This window comes from Megalops cyprinoides, chromosome 24 (genome assembly GCF_013368585.1).
Source record: "Megalops cyprinoides isolate fMegCyp1 chromosome 24, fMegCyp1.pri, whole genome shotgun sequence".
Taxonomy (NCBI): domain Eukaryota; kingdom Metazoa; phylum Chordata; class Actinopteri; order Elopiformes; family Megalopidae; genus Megalops; species Megalops cyprinoides.
Genome location: NC_050606.1, coordinates 23,021,694 through 23,040,333, shown reverse-complemented (window position 1 = coordinate 23,040,333; position 18,640 = coordinate 23,021,694). Strand labels below are relative to the sequence as shown.

Below are 18,640 nucleotides of genomic sequence, written 5' to 3'. Positions count from 1 at the left end.
AAAGTCGTATTGTTCTCAGAGACTATTTTCCTGTGGCAAAATAGAGCATTCATATATGAAATCTTTATAATTGAAAACAGACCCCACACATGTTCTCTGTGGTATGATTTTAGCAGTACTTACTCATTTAAAACATCATATTGATGTGTTAACAGAGGGAACATTACTGTCATGTATGTATTTTATTTTATGTGTAATATTGTGAAGTATTTTGATTCTGTGCTCTAGGGACTATTGTATTGTAGTATACAATATTGATTGTATACTACAGTCTGTCAGATTGCACAAGTTAACCTGTGGTAGGGCTCGAATAGTGTTATGCTCACACTCACTGGTCAGGGAGTGTTGTTAGCCTGGTCTGACACTGTTGCTCATTTAAATTTGAATGGATACACTTATGTTCTATTGTGATGAAAGCTGCTCCGGATAAGAATGTAATGTAGTAGGAGTATTTTCTTTAATATAAAATGATCAAATGGTGTAATGCATGTCTATATGTAGGGCTTTTACTGGACTGTGAGCTGATTTGACTGTTCTGTGTGTCATCATAGGTCAGAATGCATGGTGTTTCTTTAAATTCAACCCCAGATAAAAACAGATTTCCAATGTTTCACTGAAAGAACATTAAAATAGTCTGAAAAGAACTCCTCTGCTGTTCTGAGACTAAGAAAAGAAATGTCAAAGGTGGGTACTGCTGTGGAGGCACAGAATCAGGGGGTCTGAAATGTCTTCGGGGTAAAACAGGGTATGCAGCTTCAGTAGTCTGCGCTTTGGCTTGAAGATCTGGGGGACTGGTGAGGGTGGAGATTATTGAGCATCAACGACCATGATGTGCATAAACAGTCCTGCTGAAGGGATGACGTCACTGTTCTTTGTGAGCAGAGGAATGTGCCGGTATCCTGAGGAAACAGGAAATGGTTTTCAGCTGATGACTAGCATATTTGGAATATCTATTATAAAAATACAGATGGAATGAAGTACATCCTAATAATGCAGTGCTGTTATGTGATACATTAGAAATAGTGCTTCTTAAGTGCAGACTACAGACTCAAAACCATGTCTCCCATTGTATCGTGTCTTTTTTTCATATGTCTTGGTTATGAATGTTGAAATTTTAAAACCTTGAAATAAGAACACAAATCTTAAATTTTAAAAAAATGGGACACACACAGGGATTATTTCTCAAAATGATCAATACAAGAGACCATTAAATTCTTAAAAGTATCTTAAACCAGGCATAAAAGATTAGTAAAAATGAGTAAGTTTTCATGGGAAAAAATAGGGCAGTGGCTCATCTCTGCTGCGGACAATAGAGAACATAGTTCATTCTCTGACAGGAAATTCACAAGCCAGAAGGGCCTTGAGCATGTCCTCTTACTGAACTTTTCCTTTAAATTGTATCAAATCATATTTTAAAACATACCCTTTTGGGATTGAAACTGCATTTATGAATTATAACTGAAAAAATAAATCTCTACTAATGACTTTTTCCTCTGTAGTTTTCTGACCACAGCTGTCTTAGAGAGAAACTGTAAACTGCCATCATTTAGAGTGCAAAGACTGTGACAGCTGTGGGTACTGAGCAGGCCTACATAGTAAGCTAGTATAAGTGTTGTTTGCTCTTCTGTTATGTCTGCACTTGGTTCTTCATAAGGTGCATTACTTATCATTACAAGCACACTATGTATGTGCTTGAGTCTGATGGATTGTATGGTTATATTTTTTGTATCTTGCCACAAGGGCCTTGTAAGTCAGTAGATGGTCCACTGAGTAAATACTTAATAACAGCTAACCACCATCTTGGGGAGATTTTACTTTATTTTATGACTGTATCTAATTGATTGCAGTGTGTGTGCATGTGTGTGTGTGTGTGTGTGTGTGTGTGTGTGTGTGTGTGTGTGTGTGTGTGTGTGGGAGGGGGGGTGGTGGTGGAGGAGTGTATGTGAATGTGTGTGTGGGTTTGCTGACAGACTCACCATTCTGTAAACTGGTGAAGGGCAGGGTGTACTGTCCAATGAGATCATTCTGAGAGGTCGAGTCGTAATCCTCCACCACAAAGCGCACCAGAGCCAGTTCTGGCACGTACACCTCAAACTGAAACTGCTGGTTCCACATGGGGTTGAAACCTGATGAGAACCCAAACATTGGTCACAACCTCGACAGGTACCTGGAACCGGGAACCAGTGAGCTTCTTCTTCCTAGCTTTATTTGCTGCAAGCTGAGACACAAGCACGGACTTTTGTTTCCTCTTTTCTGGCTCGAGTCCCATGGGTTGCTGTGCACTCTCTTAATTTAAGATACCATGACGCTTTATCTAGGGTAACCTACTAACATACTATCCATTAACATAGTTGGATATTTCGCTGGTTCAGGTTTAATGTCTTGTTCAAGGGTCAAATACCCTGGGACTCTAACTAGTCACCTTCAGGAAAATAGCCAAGTCCCACAGTTCAGCATCCTCTGTGAGTATGTGTGCTATATGTCATGAGCAAATTCAAAGAAACATGCAGTGTTTTGCTTATACTGGCGATGCGTAACCAGTGTAACCAGGGGAGAGATGGGCAGGATGGCTCCCATACCATTGTTTTCGACGTGGTGGGTCTTTTTTTCAGCCATGTCGGCTGGCACCCCATAGATCTCCACCCTCACCAGCGGGTCCACGATGGATTTCTGCTTCTTCTTGTTAATTTTGGGCAGCTGCTGGCCTGAGATGACCTGATGGGACCCAAGACAATGTTGATGGGTTGGTCAGCCTTCTCTCAATCAAAGTGCAGAAGAGCATGGCCATACTACAACAAGGCAGATTACTGTGAGCTGGGCACCATCTAGACACTGTTAAATGTTTTAAGGTCATGACTGCATGGCATATAGGGAGCACAGAGCTCTTATTTTAATGGCTATACCCCCTGATAATGTGATGTACCATTTTCAGCCAGCTTCTCTACAGTTTTTTATGGGAATACATGGAGCTACTGAAGCCTGTGTTGAATCTCTGAGATAAACGGGAAGCTGCTGAAGCCTGTGTTGGTGCTCTGATATGTATGAGAGAAGCCCAGAAGAGACTTCCTTACCATGACATGCAGTGTCTTGTGCTGCAACCACTCGCCGCGGGTCAGCGTGATGGGGTCAAACTCGGACGTGGCATCCCGGAGGTATGCAGGCTTCAGGATATAGCCAGTCATCCCATTGGGCAGGAAGCAGCCCTGGTTCAGGTCCATTTCCTTGGAGGGGGTCTGGAAGTTCAGGGCCACTGGGGAGGGACAGAGGCAGAGGAGTGACAGTGGAGGTCAAAGCCATGGTCCAATGCGGTCAGAGAAATGGATTCTGATGGGGAAGGTTTCAGTGTGATGGCGATAGTGCAGTTTTTCTGTCCTCACAGGTTGATTTTCCCAGACCTGGTATTTGAACACTGCAGTTTCTGAACATGTCAGGTGAATGCTGACATTCAAACCACCAGCAAATAGTTGCAGCAGCAGCAGCCAGTCACTGCCGTGCAGTGATCTGCTCTAACTACACCTCCCACTCTGACAATGTGTGTCAGAGGTGTGCAGCATATTGGAATACTGCTGAATTGCCACTTCTCAGAACCTGTCCTCTGAATGCAGTCCAGTGCACCCAGAACATGGCCTGTGTGTGCAGTTGTGGGTGCCTAGAGGGTACAGTCTCTAAATGTAGTCCATGCTGTGGGCACATTAGACTGATTTCTGGGCATGCTGGTCTCTGAATGTGGTTAAGCGTGCCTGGAACCTGTCCTCTGAACGTGGCAAAGCGTGCCCAAAACATGGTCTGTGAGTGTGGTCAAGAATGAAGGCTGTTACCTATCTGGCAGCCAGCGGCCCACAAGGACACTGGGTTGTAGTTGGAAGAGTCAGCCCTGGATCCTGCCGGGTAGATTCGGCTGAGCTTGTTCACGTTGTGGTGAATGAAGTTGTTTGCTGTGACAGAGAACAATTTTATTAGATAGGTGCCACACAAAAGATACGGTACAGTAGCACCAATGTTTATGACTGTGTACTAGGGCTGCCCCCTAATAGTCAACCAAACGTTAGTCGATGTGAAGAGTCTTAGTCGACCAAGTTTTCATTAGTTGGTTAGTCGCAGAAAAAAAAACCCTCAAACTCCATTCGGGAGCTGCGCCTTGTCGTTAAAAAGTTATTAGACTATGTCGGGCAGGAAATCATCCAAAGTGAGGGATCATTTCGAGCATGTAAAGGATGACCCCAAGAAGGTGACATGCAAACTCCGCATGCAAAGATTCGCCTATCATTCGTTGATGTCAAACATGACTTATCATCTGAAACATGTAGGGGAGAGCTGGTACGAAAGTAACATGGGACGAAAGTGACACGGTGATTTTCTCCAAGCCCACACAAGTCTGATATGCCTGACTGCATCAGTATGTACAGCATGCAACGCTTTCCAGAATCATGAAAAATTGTGTGGATACATCATACTTTCGCGGAGTTATACCCGAGAAGCTGTTATCAATCAAACGGAAAGTAAATTCAGTCAAGCGGTATTTTTTTTTTTTTTGAATGACAACTTGTGTCTATTGTTTCATGTGTCATAGTCATGATCATTTGACAGATTAATTAGTACTTTAATACGTCCTGAGGTTTGCCATGTCAGTTTCTCAGTTTAGAACCAAGTCAGGTTTAACTGTCAGGAGTCATTGTCGGGACGATTGTAAGAGTTGTTTCTTTCATCCCTCTACAATAACAACCATACTTATTATATTATTATACCGAAGTTTTTCCACATTTGTACAAAATAGCACCTGGTATTGATAGAACACACACGTGAGTTGTTGATCACAGTGAAAATTAGTTTCTGTCTGTAATGTTATCTTTTAAAATGACGTTTATCTGAAAAGTATTACTTTCGTCCCCGCTCTCCCTTAGGTAGCCTAATGTTATTATCCCTTTCACACGTAATTTATTTTTATGCAATGTAGCTCACTGTAACGTTACATGGTTTGCTATGTTTTCATTAGCGTTATTAAGCTTCTCAGAGTTTTCAGTTAGCATTTGCTATATTTTTTAACGTTAAATCACTGTTTTGTCAAAGCTAAAATTAGCTAGAATTTTCCAATCTAGTGTTCTAATTGCACCGGTTTTAGCATACGCGCTAAACGGCTAATCACACCGGTGTGACCGTACACGCGAAAGGGTTATTACATTATGCTAAATAATTAATGGCTTAATTAATATTAACGAATTGCAAAGTTATGGCTATATACAGCTAAATAAATACATTGTCATATGCGCTATTAGGTTTTTTAAAGTTCGTGGTGACTGGAGAAGCTAAATTACCTCGCTTACTGCATGTTTAACTTCATGTTCTGTTTTTTATTTTTCATTTGTTTTAGAAGTTATTGTGTTGGTGTTACAAGTTCACAAGTTATGTTATACTGTGTTGAAATAAATTAACAAAATGTTCAGTCTCCTTGTTGGTTGTTCCGACACATTCAGAATCCTTACCACTTTTGCTCTTAGCATTGTCATTAACAAGCGGCTCGCTTCGTGCATGCGCTTGTAAAATATTACGGTTTTGTATTTCTCTGTAACGTAGCACAGTGTTAACAATGTTACTTATAACATTATTCCTCAGCCCTGGAAATCACACTATTTTCTGATGCCCCATATATATATATATATATATATATATATATATATATATATATATATATATATAAATAATTAAATTAACTGTAACTGTCATATACAGTACATGCGATGACTAGTCGACTAATGGCTTGAACTAACAACTACTAGTTGACTAGGAAAATCTTTGGTCAGTGGCAGCCCTACTGTGTACTGCAGAATACTCCATTCCATACTCCTTATCCAAATTAAATAATGTAGCTTCTGGATGTATTTTTGATATGATAACAACTTTATGTTCATATGGCAACACAGGCTTGCAATTTATCCTTTTTTGTGCATGTACAAAAAAAATACCTACTTAAGTTTTTTATTGGCATCCCTGGCTAGCTATTTTCTCCTCATCTGACTGAAAACTTTCATTTTGTGAACAGTAATGTACAGAAAACTGAATGTGTGTTTATCTTCATCACATAAAGCCAAAATACAGTGTACATGCATGCACAATGTCAAAACACACTGGGTCTTGTTAGCTGACAGAAATGAATGGTTTTCACTATAGCCCCTGTAAGATGTGTTACCTGACTCTTCTGCAAGCTTCACAGCTTTTCCCTCTTTGAAAGAAGACATTTCGTAAAAAGCCTTGTTGTCTCTTGCATCCTCAAAGCCATTGAAGTGGACGCTCTTGCAGTAAATGACAATGTCAGAAAGCTCCTTTGCCATCTTTAGCTTAGATTTCTGAAATGAAGCAGCAGATTCATGACATAAAATTAGAATCTGCAAAATGAGACTTGCTCCATGTACATACAGGATATAACACTTTCATTTATTCATATTCCTGATTAAAAATGAACAAAATAAAATTTACTATCCATATTCACTGAACAAAAATTGTCAAGCCAGTGTTGATTACGGAATGAACAGATCATATTCTCCCAGCACTCCTGGATTATATTCCTGACTCACACATTTCTGTGTACAGTGCTAGCATTGCAGAGACACTGCAGACAACAGCATGTTTCCACTATTGTCTCCATTGCCATGCAAGTCTAAGCTGGTTATTCCCACCATCCCCACCATATAATACAACATATTAATAGTACCACAATCTCCCATACACCCATGGTCACAGTCTTGTGGGATTGCAATCACATTTGCATATAATGAGGGAAAGTGAAAGACAGGGTCAGAACAGCTGAAATGCTGGTCATCTTTTGTCACAAACTGAACACCTACACCTCTTCAGGCTACACTTCAACCCCCCACCCAAGCATAATCTTTTGTCTCTCTTATGTGCAATTATATATATATGTGTTTTGTGTAATTGGGTAGACAGAGGTTTACTTGCATTTGTGTAATATGTGTTAGCTTTATATTTTGAATAACAGAGTCCTTTTAGTGTCCTAAAGTTATATATATTGCTTTGAACTTATGTGTCTACCTAGACATATATTTGTGAGCTCAGCACTATGGTTGACACAGACACTTTTTCATGTTGTTAGTGGTGTTCTGTTTATGCAACTTTTCATGCAATGTATTAGATGTACTAGGTAAGTCACCGGATAAGAGCATCTGCCAAATGACAATAATGTAAAAGTATAATGTAATACAGGGGACAAATACAGTACACATTAGCACACATTAGCACCAGGTATAGACTCACAGGGTAGTGATTGGATAGCTATACGATTAGCCTGATCGGATCTGAAAAACTGCAGTTTAGCAGCAAATTAGATGTTTGGGCTGGTTTGCCACTGGTTGTCCTGTGATGTCCTTGCCCTGTACCTTGGGCTTTTTCTCCTCGTCCTCCTGCGCATCTGCGGCCTCATCATCCTCGGACACGCTGTAGTCCTCCACCGTGCTCTCCAGGGTATAGAAGGCGTCCAGTTTGTTCAGGCGTTTCCCCTTGATCAGGAAGCGGCCTTTCAGCTCCTGCAGGGGCAAAAACACAAAATTAAACATTGTCATTTGACATCACTGACATGTTTTGAACATTGTCAGATATTAAATCAAAATAAGTCAAATTAAAATGTTTTTGTAGTTTGTGGTTTGTATAGTTAGGGTTAAGGCCACACACACTTCCCTTTCCTGCACACACTTTTTGTTTTGGGTTTTATTTGGCATGTGCTGCAATTTAACAATGCAGCTAGAGGCAGCCTCCCTTCCAGGTAAGCCTATATATAACTACTGACCAGAAGAGTGTAGAGAAAAACCGCAATTTCAATTGGGATGTTTTTTCCAGGATGCCAGTAGACAACATTTTTTGGGGGGCCTACAATGATTCTAGCACTAGGTGTTGATATGCTGTTCATTCTGCTTGGACTTGCAAGACTGTTTTTGGAGCCATCTATTTGCTGTTGGTTCCCTGAAGTCAAGCACTGGACTGGCATCTTTGTGCCATTGTTTTTTAATAAACAATTAAACTAAACTGATCAAACTACTGCTGAGGCTCCAGTGGCTGTGGAGTCCACAAAAAGCTGTTCCATAAGGAGATCCCCAGAGTCGGTAGGTTAAACATTTGCTACTTACATTTACATTTATTCATTTAGCAGACTCTTTAAATCAAAGCAACTTACAAGTGATGCAGAGTACAACACAAGCAAAAAAACCATAAGGAGGCGACAATATTAGAAGTGCAGCATGACCAAGTTTCAATGGTTGGCCAGACAAGGTACAAGCTAGCTGGTAGAGATAATGAGTGCATTAAACCATTACATTACAGTACATGTTCTTTTTTTAATTTTCAATAGGGAAACAGTTTCGAGACTTGAAATTCCTTTAGGGGGTAGTGTTTCGGGTGCTCAAGTGAGAGTGGAATAGTTGTGTCTTCAGATGTTTCTTGAAGACAGAGGGGGACTCGGCATAAATACTTTGAATTGGGCCATTCAAGTGAATTTGAACAACTACATGGGGTTTTTAAGGTGATATGGTTGAAGATCAAACAGTCACACATTAGGATGAACAGGCTAGCCAGAAAAAGTCCCATATAATCCTTTTCTCCAAGTGTTAACATATCTGAAATGAAGTTACTAGGCGCACCTGATATCTAATGTCTACTTCAAAAAAGCAATGGTGAAACCTATTGTTAGCCGTGGCAACAATGAAACACAAACACAGGCACACCCTCCTTTCAGCCAATGGGAAGGAAAAATAAATATTATGTAATGTGTAATTACTGTACAAATCTCCTGCAGTCAAAACATTATCATAGTCATTATGAGTTATATCTGAGTACAACCTTAAAAGTAAGTTCACCACATACACATGATATGGCAGTCCAAGACAATTTTTGTTCTCAAGTTCTGCGCCAGAGCTGCTGTCAATCAGCAAAGTCCTGTTCCTGTAACTTGGCCTCTTTCCAGGTGGAAATCAACTGATTAGGCTCCCTTTCTTTACAACATTCCTGCACTGTTGTAGCCATGTTGTAACATGACCATAACCTCATAACAATTCAAAGAGAAAGCACACGGGTGGCTTGGGTGGTTCACTTGGGGGCTGAGTTGCTAGTCACACCATGGAACTGACATCGAATGCATTTTGTTTCCACTGGGGACTTTGGCAAAGCCGCACATTCTTGTCACACCCGGCAAGGGGCGTTAGCAAGCTAAATGAAACCCAGCTGCAAGCATTCCACGCATTGCTCCTGGATGAGCCCTGAAAGCCAGTTCCTGTCCAAATGGGAGTGTGAAAATTCCCCCTGGCCCCTTCTCCCAGTTTCACAGCCCATCCTCTGGGACAAACCCTGTCCAGCCTACTAATGCACGGCCTTCCTTTCCACCCCCCTCAATCAAAGCTCAGGTCATAACTCAACACCCCATTGTGAGTCTATACCCCTTCCCCAACCACAGTCAGGACAGACATTTCTGCTGATGAGCAGGTTAAGAGTACCCAGCCTTAGACGCAAAGTGAAGGTGTCCGTGGTAACTGGGGAATGAATATAAGGATCTCATGATGTGTGTCTGGTGTTTTTCTGATAATCAATCACCTGCACTTACATGTGTTTTCTGTCCCCCATGGAGCAGTGTTAAAGTAAACAAGAACACTGCTGAGAGGTCAGATCTGGTTTCAGGAGATTAGTAGGGCAGGGTGCGGCCAATTTTGGCATAGATTTGTCCTACAGGAAGCTGATACTGTAACTGTGCATACAGTGGTGAACCAGGAGGTGGCAGTGTTGTGCAAGATCCATGCAGCTCTGACCAAAGCATCCTTGTGGAAAAGACTTGGTGTCACTCGATTTCTTGTCCCGGGGATGCTATCTTTCAAACTGAAAAACTTTGATCTCATTTAACTGACAAACACAGGTTGAAAATTGTAGCCCTTATCAATACAAAGTTCTTACCCGTTGTACTTTCTATAAACAAATTCATGTGATCTGATTGCGTAAAATGTCATTTTTGCTATGCAGCTGCTGGTTGTAAACTGCCAACATGAACTTTAGGAAGCCAAAATTTATATGACACAAGTAACCTTATACTCTGCTAAGATATACTCCCTGTTGTATTTCCCCCTCTGTGCAGTGTCAGAGCTGGGCTTGGTAGCAGTGTGGCACAGTGACAGGGATCTAACCCAAACACTGCTGCTTCGATTCCCAGCTGAGCCACTGCTGTTGTGCCCCTAGGTAAGGTACTTAACTGGAATTACCTCCAAAAATACGCAGTTGTATAAGTGGATTATATGTGAAAACTGCAAGCTGTCTAAGCCACTCTGGATCAGAGAATCCCCTGAGCAAAAAAGCAATTCCCTAAGAGGAAGTAATATACAGCTCACCTCAGGTGAAGGGAAGTTTGTGGGCATTTGGTCTCCCAGGGGCTCGGTGAGCAGAGCGCTGCCCAGGATTGAGGTCATGTGTTTGGCCATGAGTTTCTGCTGCTCCACGCTGCAGTGGTTCTCCAGGGAGAGGATCACAGGGTACTCAGAGGTCTGGGTGGGTAATGAGTCAATGAGGGACCGCACTACAATCTCAAACTCAGGATGGGTATCACAACACACACACGCATACTCTATTCATTTCTTTTATTTAAACTTTAATTAACCAGGAAGCCTTGAGAGACCTAGCAAGAAAGTCAACAGGGAAGTTAATTACATTTCAACATGAACAAAGCACTATAACGATTTAGAAAGCTACTGATATACTAGTGTGGTGGAAAGCAACTGACAGCAACTTTCAACACTAGCAAGTTGTCGATTATGGTAGAGCGGTGCTGATCTTTGCCTTGGAGTCAGATGAAGGGATTGCACCTGGCCACATTATAAACGGGTTAAAGAAAGGGGGAGATGGTGTGGAGGAGGGATGCCGTGAACAGCTGACACAGAAAGGAAGTGGTAATTGGGATTTTTATAATTGTGGATGAGACTGGTTTGTTAATTGCATGGAGAGTGAAAATTCTCATCTCAAATCTTTATATGAAACCTCAATAAATGTTGCCTTTCAAAAAACACAAAAACATTGGCATGGTGGACCCATGGTAAGAGTGAGGTGGGGCTTCACTCACCTTGAAGGCGTACTCCTTAATGGCTTTGATGACATCTTTGAAGAGGATCTTGGAGGTGAGCGTATAGCCATGGTAGATGACCGGCTCACCCTCGGATCCATCCCAGCAGTCCAGCTCCACACAGCGACAGCTCTTCATCAGGGCCCTGAGGAGGGGGACTGCTGTCATGGCAACACCATGCTGAGAGCTATGCACCACACCTATCATTATGGACTACTGCAGCCAGTCAGAACTAGTAAGATAATTTGCCCTACAGTATGGAATTTGACTATACCGTGCTGACCGGTAGAGCCCTAACAGATCTAGGTGTAACTTCATCAAAAAGACACGATACTAACCTTTATCTACATACACACATCTTTGCTGACCTGACAGTGATTAATCTTTTCTGAAGCATGAAGCAAAATATTGTTGTCCGGAACACCGTGAGTTTGCGCTATTGTCAGACGTGCACCCATTCTCTCTCGCTCACACACACACAAAGCAGTAGGCTAACCTCACTAAATGTAGCCTACATACAATGACGGGACAAAACCCCTATGTCCCACTATAATGGCCACCCATTAAAAGTCTAGCTGCATGTTATTTTCTTTTAATAATAACATGTTATTCTCTTTCCATTACTCTTGAATTATGGTATGCATTGTGTGTGCTATCAGTTGATTATATTGTATAGTCAAGACAGATAGGACGTCCTCACAAGCCAAGTGCTAGGGATGAGGGGAAGTTAGTGTGCGCATGCAGTTGAACACGGTGTTCAGGCTCATCTAATTGCAAACTGTCACGATTCTTAGCTGCAGGAATAAACTTTCCTTGTGGATTATTCTCGGTCGGAAGACAGGTGGGTGGTTGCAAAAGGATTGCTTTCTTCTTGTTCGTCGGAGTGGTGAGATTGCAGGTTGCTCCTTTTTGAACCTCGGCTTCTCGCTCCTTCGTCACAAACTTTGACTTTGATTGCAATCTTGATTAACTTTATTCGTATTTGAACTATTTCTACTGCTTGCTGGAAATTAAGACTCTTGTAATTTTGGGATTTTGGGGTATTTTGTCATGTTTATAAATGTGTATTTTGGTGTTAATCTAACATCGGCTTGCGTGTAGACTAAAGTTGAATGTATGTGCATCCGCCAAGACGAGATTAATTGATCAGCCTACTTCAGTACACCATGGGGCTGTACTGATTATCGTCTCCAATTTTTTCAATAGGCTATACATATATAGATATGGATATATATATAACCGAGATCCAAGTAGATTGTATGCCCATATTAATCAGCTACCTATCACCTGGTAGCGTGATTCTTAAGTCCCGTAACACCCCCCTCCCCTCGCTTTTTTTCCCCTTCAGATCTACACTGATCTCATACATGGCCTCTCTGGAATCCAATTGACAGAAATCCATCGTAGCGACAGAGAACTTTAATCCCTGAGTCAGTTTTTATTTTCATTTTGTGCAGCTTGATTTTATTTATTTCATGACAAAGTGTTTTTAAGAGATGGAAGTTACTTGAGAAAAGTTTGAATTTTTTTCTATTTATTATTGCAGTTTTGCACAACAGATGTTCTTAAAATACCTCTGTACTATATGAAATATGTCCTAGTAATACAGTTAAGAGTACAGTAATAGCTGCCATGCAGTTGCCATGCCAGTGCTTTACCGCTTCATAAGCATTTATATTGAAATTTTAAGAAAAACGAATATACCGTGATATATACCGTTACCGTCTGTGCTTCAAATTATACCATGATATAAATTTTAGGGCATACTGCCCAGCCCTACTGATATGTATAGATTGGAGGCAATGTAGACACAGCATTTTTTTACCGGATGTAGGCCTCAGTGCTGCTGGGTCCCTTCAGCTGGTCCTCCATCAGGTAGGTGTTGTGGGAAGAGGAGATGAAGTAATGGTTGAGGGGCTGGGTCATGTCCTGGTACACCTCCTTGTGAGCGGGGTTCAAAATCATGGCCTCCGGTTGGTGCAGGTACATCAGAAAGCCATCTTTGGTCATTTGCTGCTTATCCTTGGCTGAAAAGTGACAGTAACAACGATTTCTCATAGACTATCTCCATCTTGGAGTGAGCCACCGGGGGCCATCTCAAAGCACTCCTGAGATGATGGCTCCTCCCTAGGGGTTAGGTCTTGGAGGACATAATTCATACACAAATGCTTTATATATATATATATATATATATATATATATATACACATATGACCCATGACTAACCCTAGAAAAGTGGTACTAGGTCAGATAAAATAGGATTATTAGGCAGGTTATGAGTTTTCCTCAGCCATGCGTGCATGTGCTCACCTGTGTCATCCACCTCGCACTTCTCAATGATCTTGAGAGCATCGTCCAGGGAGACAGCCTGTCGCTGCTCCCTGAGCAGGAAGTTCAGGAGGTCTGTGCCACTCATCTGGCCATCTGTCTGGGCGTACTTCCCGTAAATCACATCGATCTCCTCCCTTTCCGTCAGCAGTTTGTAGAATTGCTCAATTTCTGGCCCCTCCAGATGACCGGACTTGGAATGGTCACATTTCTGCAAAATATTGGGAAATGAGACGCTTCATTACTCAGAGCTAAGAAATCCTTTGTAATTCTTCAAAGAAGGTCAGTTTTGACTCAAGGAAACAAGTCCCCTTTATACATGTCTACATATGTGGAGTGTGAGAGTATATACACAGACTGAACTACAGTATTTCAGCTTATTCAATGCCTCCCTCTGACACAGTTAAAATAAAGTTCAAATGAAGGTCTAGGCAGCTTCAAAGTTTCCCCCAGAAAGGTTTCTCATAAACCAACATCACCATAGCAACACAACACCACAGTAGGTCTGTTCTTATATTTGGAAACTACCGAAACTGCAGTGCCCAAAGTGAAAGAGTGCTTCCTCACCTCAAATAGCATCTCAGCGTAGTCGTCATCCACCTCGATGTTGACCTGATGCAGGAAGTGCTTCAGCTCCTTCAGGCTCATTTTGTTGTCACAGTTCTTGTCTGCTTTGCGCATGCAGTTGAGGATCCAGCTATGGATTTGATGTAAGGAGGCATTCAGAGCCACAGTACAAACACAAATTACAGCATGAAATGCAATGAGAATAACCACATGATGCTCATCTTATACAACCATTAAGCCAGGATGCTCACTGTAATCTTCCATCTATGCGTCATTTTATAGTTTAAGGACTTTTTGATCCACCTCTCCAGCAGAAGTGTGCCAAAGACGGCTTTACACAGACATAGCCTCACAAGTTATAAGACTAAATAACTGCATTCATAACCATTTCTTAGCATTCATAAGACTATGCAGCAGCATTACTAATGATTTGAAAACATCATGCAAACATCTCACCATAATTAGCAGCTACAAAAGCTTGTTAGTGATTGTTAATGCTGCTTTGCAGTGTGTGTGTGAAGGTGTTATGCATGCTTCTGTAAGACCTCAGAAAGTAAAAGTTAATTATTTTGTTTAAAATACATTAACATTTAAGATATAAATATATAAGTCATATATAAAGGAACTTTACAAAAGGCGCCATAGGAAATGTTACGAGAAAGCCATAAAATGACTAAAAGCAACAGGGCACGATGTCACTGCTTGATGACTATGAGCTTTTGCCTGTCCTATCACCTATCACCAGGATAACTAACACAGTGTATGTAGAAAAATAGTGCAGTGTGGCAGGATACTGCTCAGTCTTCTGCTGCTGGCTGAGGTTGCGCATGTTGCTGAGGATCTTCTCCAGGGCAGTGACCCACTGCTTGGCCTCCTCTTCGGAGCTGGCAATCAGGTCCAGGTTCTTCCGGCGGCCCTTGAAGATGATTGAGAAGCAGCGGCCCTCCACCTGCTCCTCCGTGTGCTTTTGCAGCCCCTCCGACTGCCGGCCTGCCCGCACTGCCTCGATGTCATCCAGGGAGACTGGAAGAGAGAGCAAAGTGCATCTACGTCAAGGCCATGGCCTCTGTGTCTGTAGGCCTCCGTGGGCCTCATGTCACTGTAGTCCTGAAACGCAGCTGACAGCAAGAGAGGAAGACAGAGGAAGAGAGGAGGGAGGGTGGAGGGGGGAGAGAAAGCGGGTGTTCCTGTGGACCATGTAAGGCCCTTCCCATCTCCATTATCAACAGGAAGTGCCAGGCTCTGTCCCACAGCTAAACATTAACATGGAAGAAAACAGTGTTTCCCCAGCTGTGACAGATGATCAAGATGATATGACATCTGGCAAGCAGTGCAGAATGCTATATTTCTATCTTTTAAGATGAATTCATTCTGAATTTTAATCTTTATTTATATATGCATCAGGCTCCAAAAGGAAATAACAAACAGAATTTGTTGCTTTTATTTATTGTTTTTTATATTAAGTGCCTTTTCAAATGGCACTGATATTGCAATTGTGTTATTTATGACAGTAGGCCTACACCAGAAATCTGATGTGCTGGTGAAACAGCTCAGGGGATGCTGACCCAGGGTTGGCCACTGGGTCATTCCAGGCGAGGGGGTGACACTGGGGCTTCAAATCAAAGTGAACGCTGGAGTGGAAGTGGGAAATATCTCAACAAAAACTTGTTAGGTGACAATGAGAGCCTGGACTTCCTCCCAAGCTGGACTTCCCCTCGCAATAACACAGCTGCGAGAGGCTGGTTGCCTGGTTGCACAGAGAATTCTGTGAACTGTGACACACACCCACGCTGCCATGACGCGCCCGGCTGTTCGTACCCAGAGCCCTTCCCTTCGCTAATGTGTTTCTGTTTGGTCAGGGGTCCAGATAGGGATTTCTCTCAACACAACGGACTATTGTGCGAGTGTTGCAAAATCCCAGAGAGACAAGAGCTGCATTCTAATTCTGTATGTTAAAAGTATATTTTCTTCTATGAGGTAACTGAAGTTTGAGAAACAAAATACACAGAGTTCATTGACTGTCTTTTTCTTTCACACTGGTATGTGGGCTTGGACCTAGCTGTAGCATGGTACAGGAGGCAGTGCACTGCACTACCAGTCTTCATGGGACAGTTTGGGCAATTTTTGCATGGCGCAATTTTTGATGGGGTAGGTCTTCATGGGGAAGTTGTTGATGGGGAGGTTATGTTCACTGCAAACAGAGGTAGTGACTGAGCTGGAGCCTTAAGTCTACCTGAATAAGGGTGTTTCCTATGCAAATGTATAATGAAATAAGAGTTTTGCACATTTAAGTTTTTACTGTATTACACATGCAAAGTTATCATGGAAAATACAGCATTTGCACAGTCTGTAGACAGCTTCAAACTACTATTCAATGGCAAGTTCACTGGAGGTTGCATTTTCATGCATAAAGTTTATAAAGGTTTATATTTCAAATATATGAAAGAATTTTGAGTATTATTTAATACAAATCTGTGAGGTCATACTAATGCCACACAATGTTTAAGAAAGCACAAACAGAAGTTCCCAAAATCCTCCATCTTGCTAGATTATTTGTGTGCCTATTTCAATTTATTAAGGTTTATTAAGGCTAGTCTTTCAGAAAATTTGGCAAAGCACAAACAAACAAAAAACACATTTTATTACATAGGTTTATCAACCTACAGTTATAAAGACATGAACTACTAACTTTGTGCAGGCACCATAAACCATGATGTAAAGTATCCTTATATCTGTAGAGCAACAATGTTCCACTTGATTAGATTACATAATCGCATGAGTGTTGTGCCAGCAGAAGCCCCAGGAAGCATGGGAACACCCTCTACCAAACAGGCTGATTTTGCCTTAAGGCTGGTTGTTTACTGAGGGCAAGTCAATGCAGATCTTAAACTAATCCTGTAGATAAGTACTGGCTTTTATTTCAGCCAGTATGGCTGATGGAAGAGGCAATAAAGATGTATCACCATAGCAATTATCATTTTCCAATGATCCACTTGACCTTTATGATGTGGGCATAATGGATAAAAGGGTTGTTTTATGAGTTAAGAATGGGAGACTTTTAGAGTTTGACAACAACTCATAGCCTGAATGCATTTTGACCAACAATTGTTGACATTTTTCACATTGAAGAAAACAGCAGCTTGGTCGCAAGGCTAATAGTAGTATCCTTCTCTGGATTCAGACCTGATTGAACTGCCTTAACCTTAATCCACACACAGCTGAGAAACTTCCAAAAAGCCTGCATCATGTCAGAGCAGCAATGTGGTGTAGTGGTAAGGAGCAGTAGTGTGGTGCAGTGGTAAGAAGCAGTAGTGTGATGTAGTGGTAAGGAACAGTAGTGTGGTGTAGTGGTAAGGAGCAGTAGTGTGGTGCAGTGGTAAGAAGCAGTAGTGTAATGTAGTGGTAAGGAGCAGTAATGTGTTGTAGTGGTAAGGAGTAGGGCAGCAGTGTGGTGAAGTGGTAAGGAACAGAGCAGCCATGTGATGTAGTGGTAAGGAGCAGCAGCGTGGTGTGGTGGCAAGGAGCAGGAGTTTGGTGTGGTTGTAAGGGGTAACAGTGTGGTGCAGTGGTAAGGACCAGCACTGTGGTGTAGTGGTAGTGAACAGAACAGCAGTGTGGTGTGGTGGTAAGGAGCAGAAGTTTAGTGTGGTGATAAGGAGCAGAGGTGTAGTGCAGTGGTAAGGAGCAACAGTGTGGTATAAGCAGGTATTGCTCTGGCAAATAAATAAGCGTTCTTGCAGCATCTTGCAGTCTGCTCCTATACTAAGCACACACTGAACAGAGCACTTCCACATAGCATCCGCTCCTGTCTGAAGGATGTAACATCAGTGCAAAACAGTCTCATCTCCATTTAATGTCACATTTCATTCAAACTCATTACAACTGAGTTCAAATTCGATACAGAGTTCCTCAGAGTAAGGTTAAAAACAAACACACGCCATGTGAACTCACAAAGGAAATCAAAACTATTACCGCAATCCTAAGACACAACAAGAATGGCCATGCTAAGGCCCTGGTATATGCTAAGTGATACTTAACAACCAGTGCACAGTGAGCTGTTTCAAGCTTCTGCGTTTCAACTGCTCAGAACACAACAAATGGCAGCTTGGATCAGGAGCTGCTGGGGAAGGCCAAACCAACATTCAAAAGAGCTGTAAAATCCCAGGTCATAATGTTTGATGGGATCCAGCCATTCTTCACATACCAGATAAACTCCTCACAGACCTCTCAGGCCCCAGGCCCTCTCATCAACTTTCCTTTAGTGTCTGACAGTGTGTGAGGGACAATCCGCGAGCAGTCTGCTGACACAGGACAAGTGGGGGCCAGCCAATCAGAGCTCATCGAATGTAAGTGTCCACCATTAACTAATAGCTGCCAAATAATGGAACCTATTCAAACTCCACAGAGGGTGGTGTGCCCTTTGTGCTGGTTAATTGCTGAGGTTAATCCACAGAAACGTTCAAAGGTTGTGGGCATTTGACCAGTGCAATCAAAAAGGGCTGGGCTATCCTGTGAGTAATTTCTAAAGAAGCATTATTTTCAAAAGGTGTGTGTGTATACACACATACATTCATATCACAAGAGAAACCGTGTCTTGTACCTTGTCATAACATCCAAAGTTATTATCAGCAATACATCTAGCAGTCCAGT

General features: G+C 42.0%; 1 protein-coding gene across 2 annotated transcripts in view; it reads right to left on the bottom strand.

The window, feature by feature from the left end:
* Positions 1 to 416: 416 nt before the first annotated feature.
* Positions 417 to 18,640, bottom strand: part of LOC118771149 (1-phosphatidylinositol 4,5-bisphosphate phosphodiesterase delta-1-like) — a 32,043-nt gene continuing 13,819 nt past the window's right edge. For both annotated transcript variants that reach the window (XM_036519044.1, XM_036519043.1), the window contains exons 3-15: positions 14,785 to 15,013; positions 13,991 to 14,120; positions 13,406 to 13,634; positions 12,921 to 13,122; positions 11,096 to 11,240; positions 10,371 to 10,523; positions 7,389 to 7,535; positions 6,185 to 6,341; positions 3,819 to 3,935; positions 3,072 to 3,250; positions 2,580 to 2,715; positions 1,977 to 2,126; positions 417 to 899 (exon numbers count right to left, since the gene is read on the bottom strand). In XM_036519044.1, coding sequence (XP_036374937.1) covers positions 808 to 899; positions 1,977 to 2,126; positions 2,580 to 2,715; positions 3,072 to 3,250; positions 3,819 to 3,935; positions 6,185 to 6,341; positions 7,389 to 7,535; positions 10,371 to 10,523; positions 11,096 to 11,240; positions 12,921 to 13,122; positions 13,406 to 13,634; positions 13,991 to 14,120; positions 14,785 to 15,013 — 2,066 coding nt within the window. In that variant the 3' untranslated portion in view covers positions 417 to 807. The remainder of the gene's footprint in view (positions 900 to 1,976; positions 2,127 to 2,579; positions 2,716 to 3,071; positions 3,251 to 3,818; positions 3,936 to 6,184; positions 6,342 to 7,388; positions 7,536 to 10,370; positions 10,524 to 11,095; positions 11,241 to 12,920; positions 13,123 to 13,405; positions 13,635 to 13,990; positions 14,121 to 14,784; positions 15,014 to 18,640) is intronic.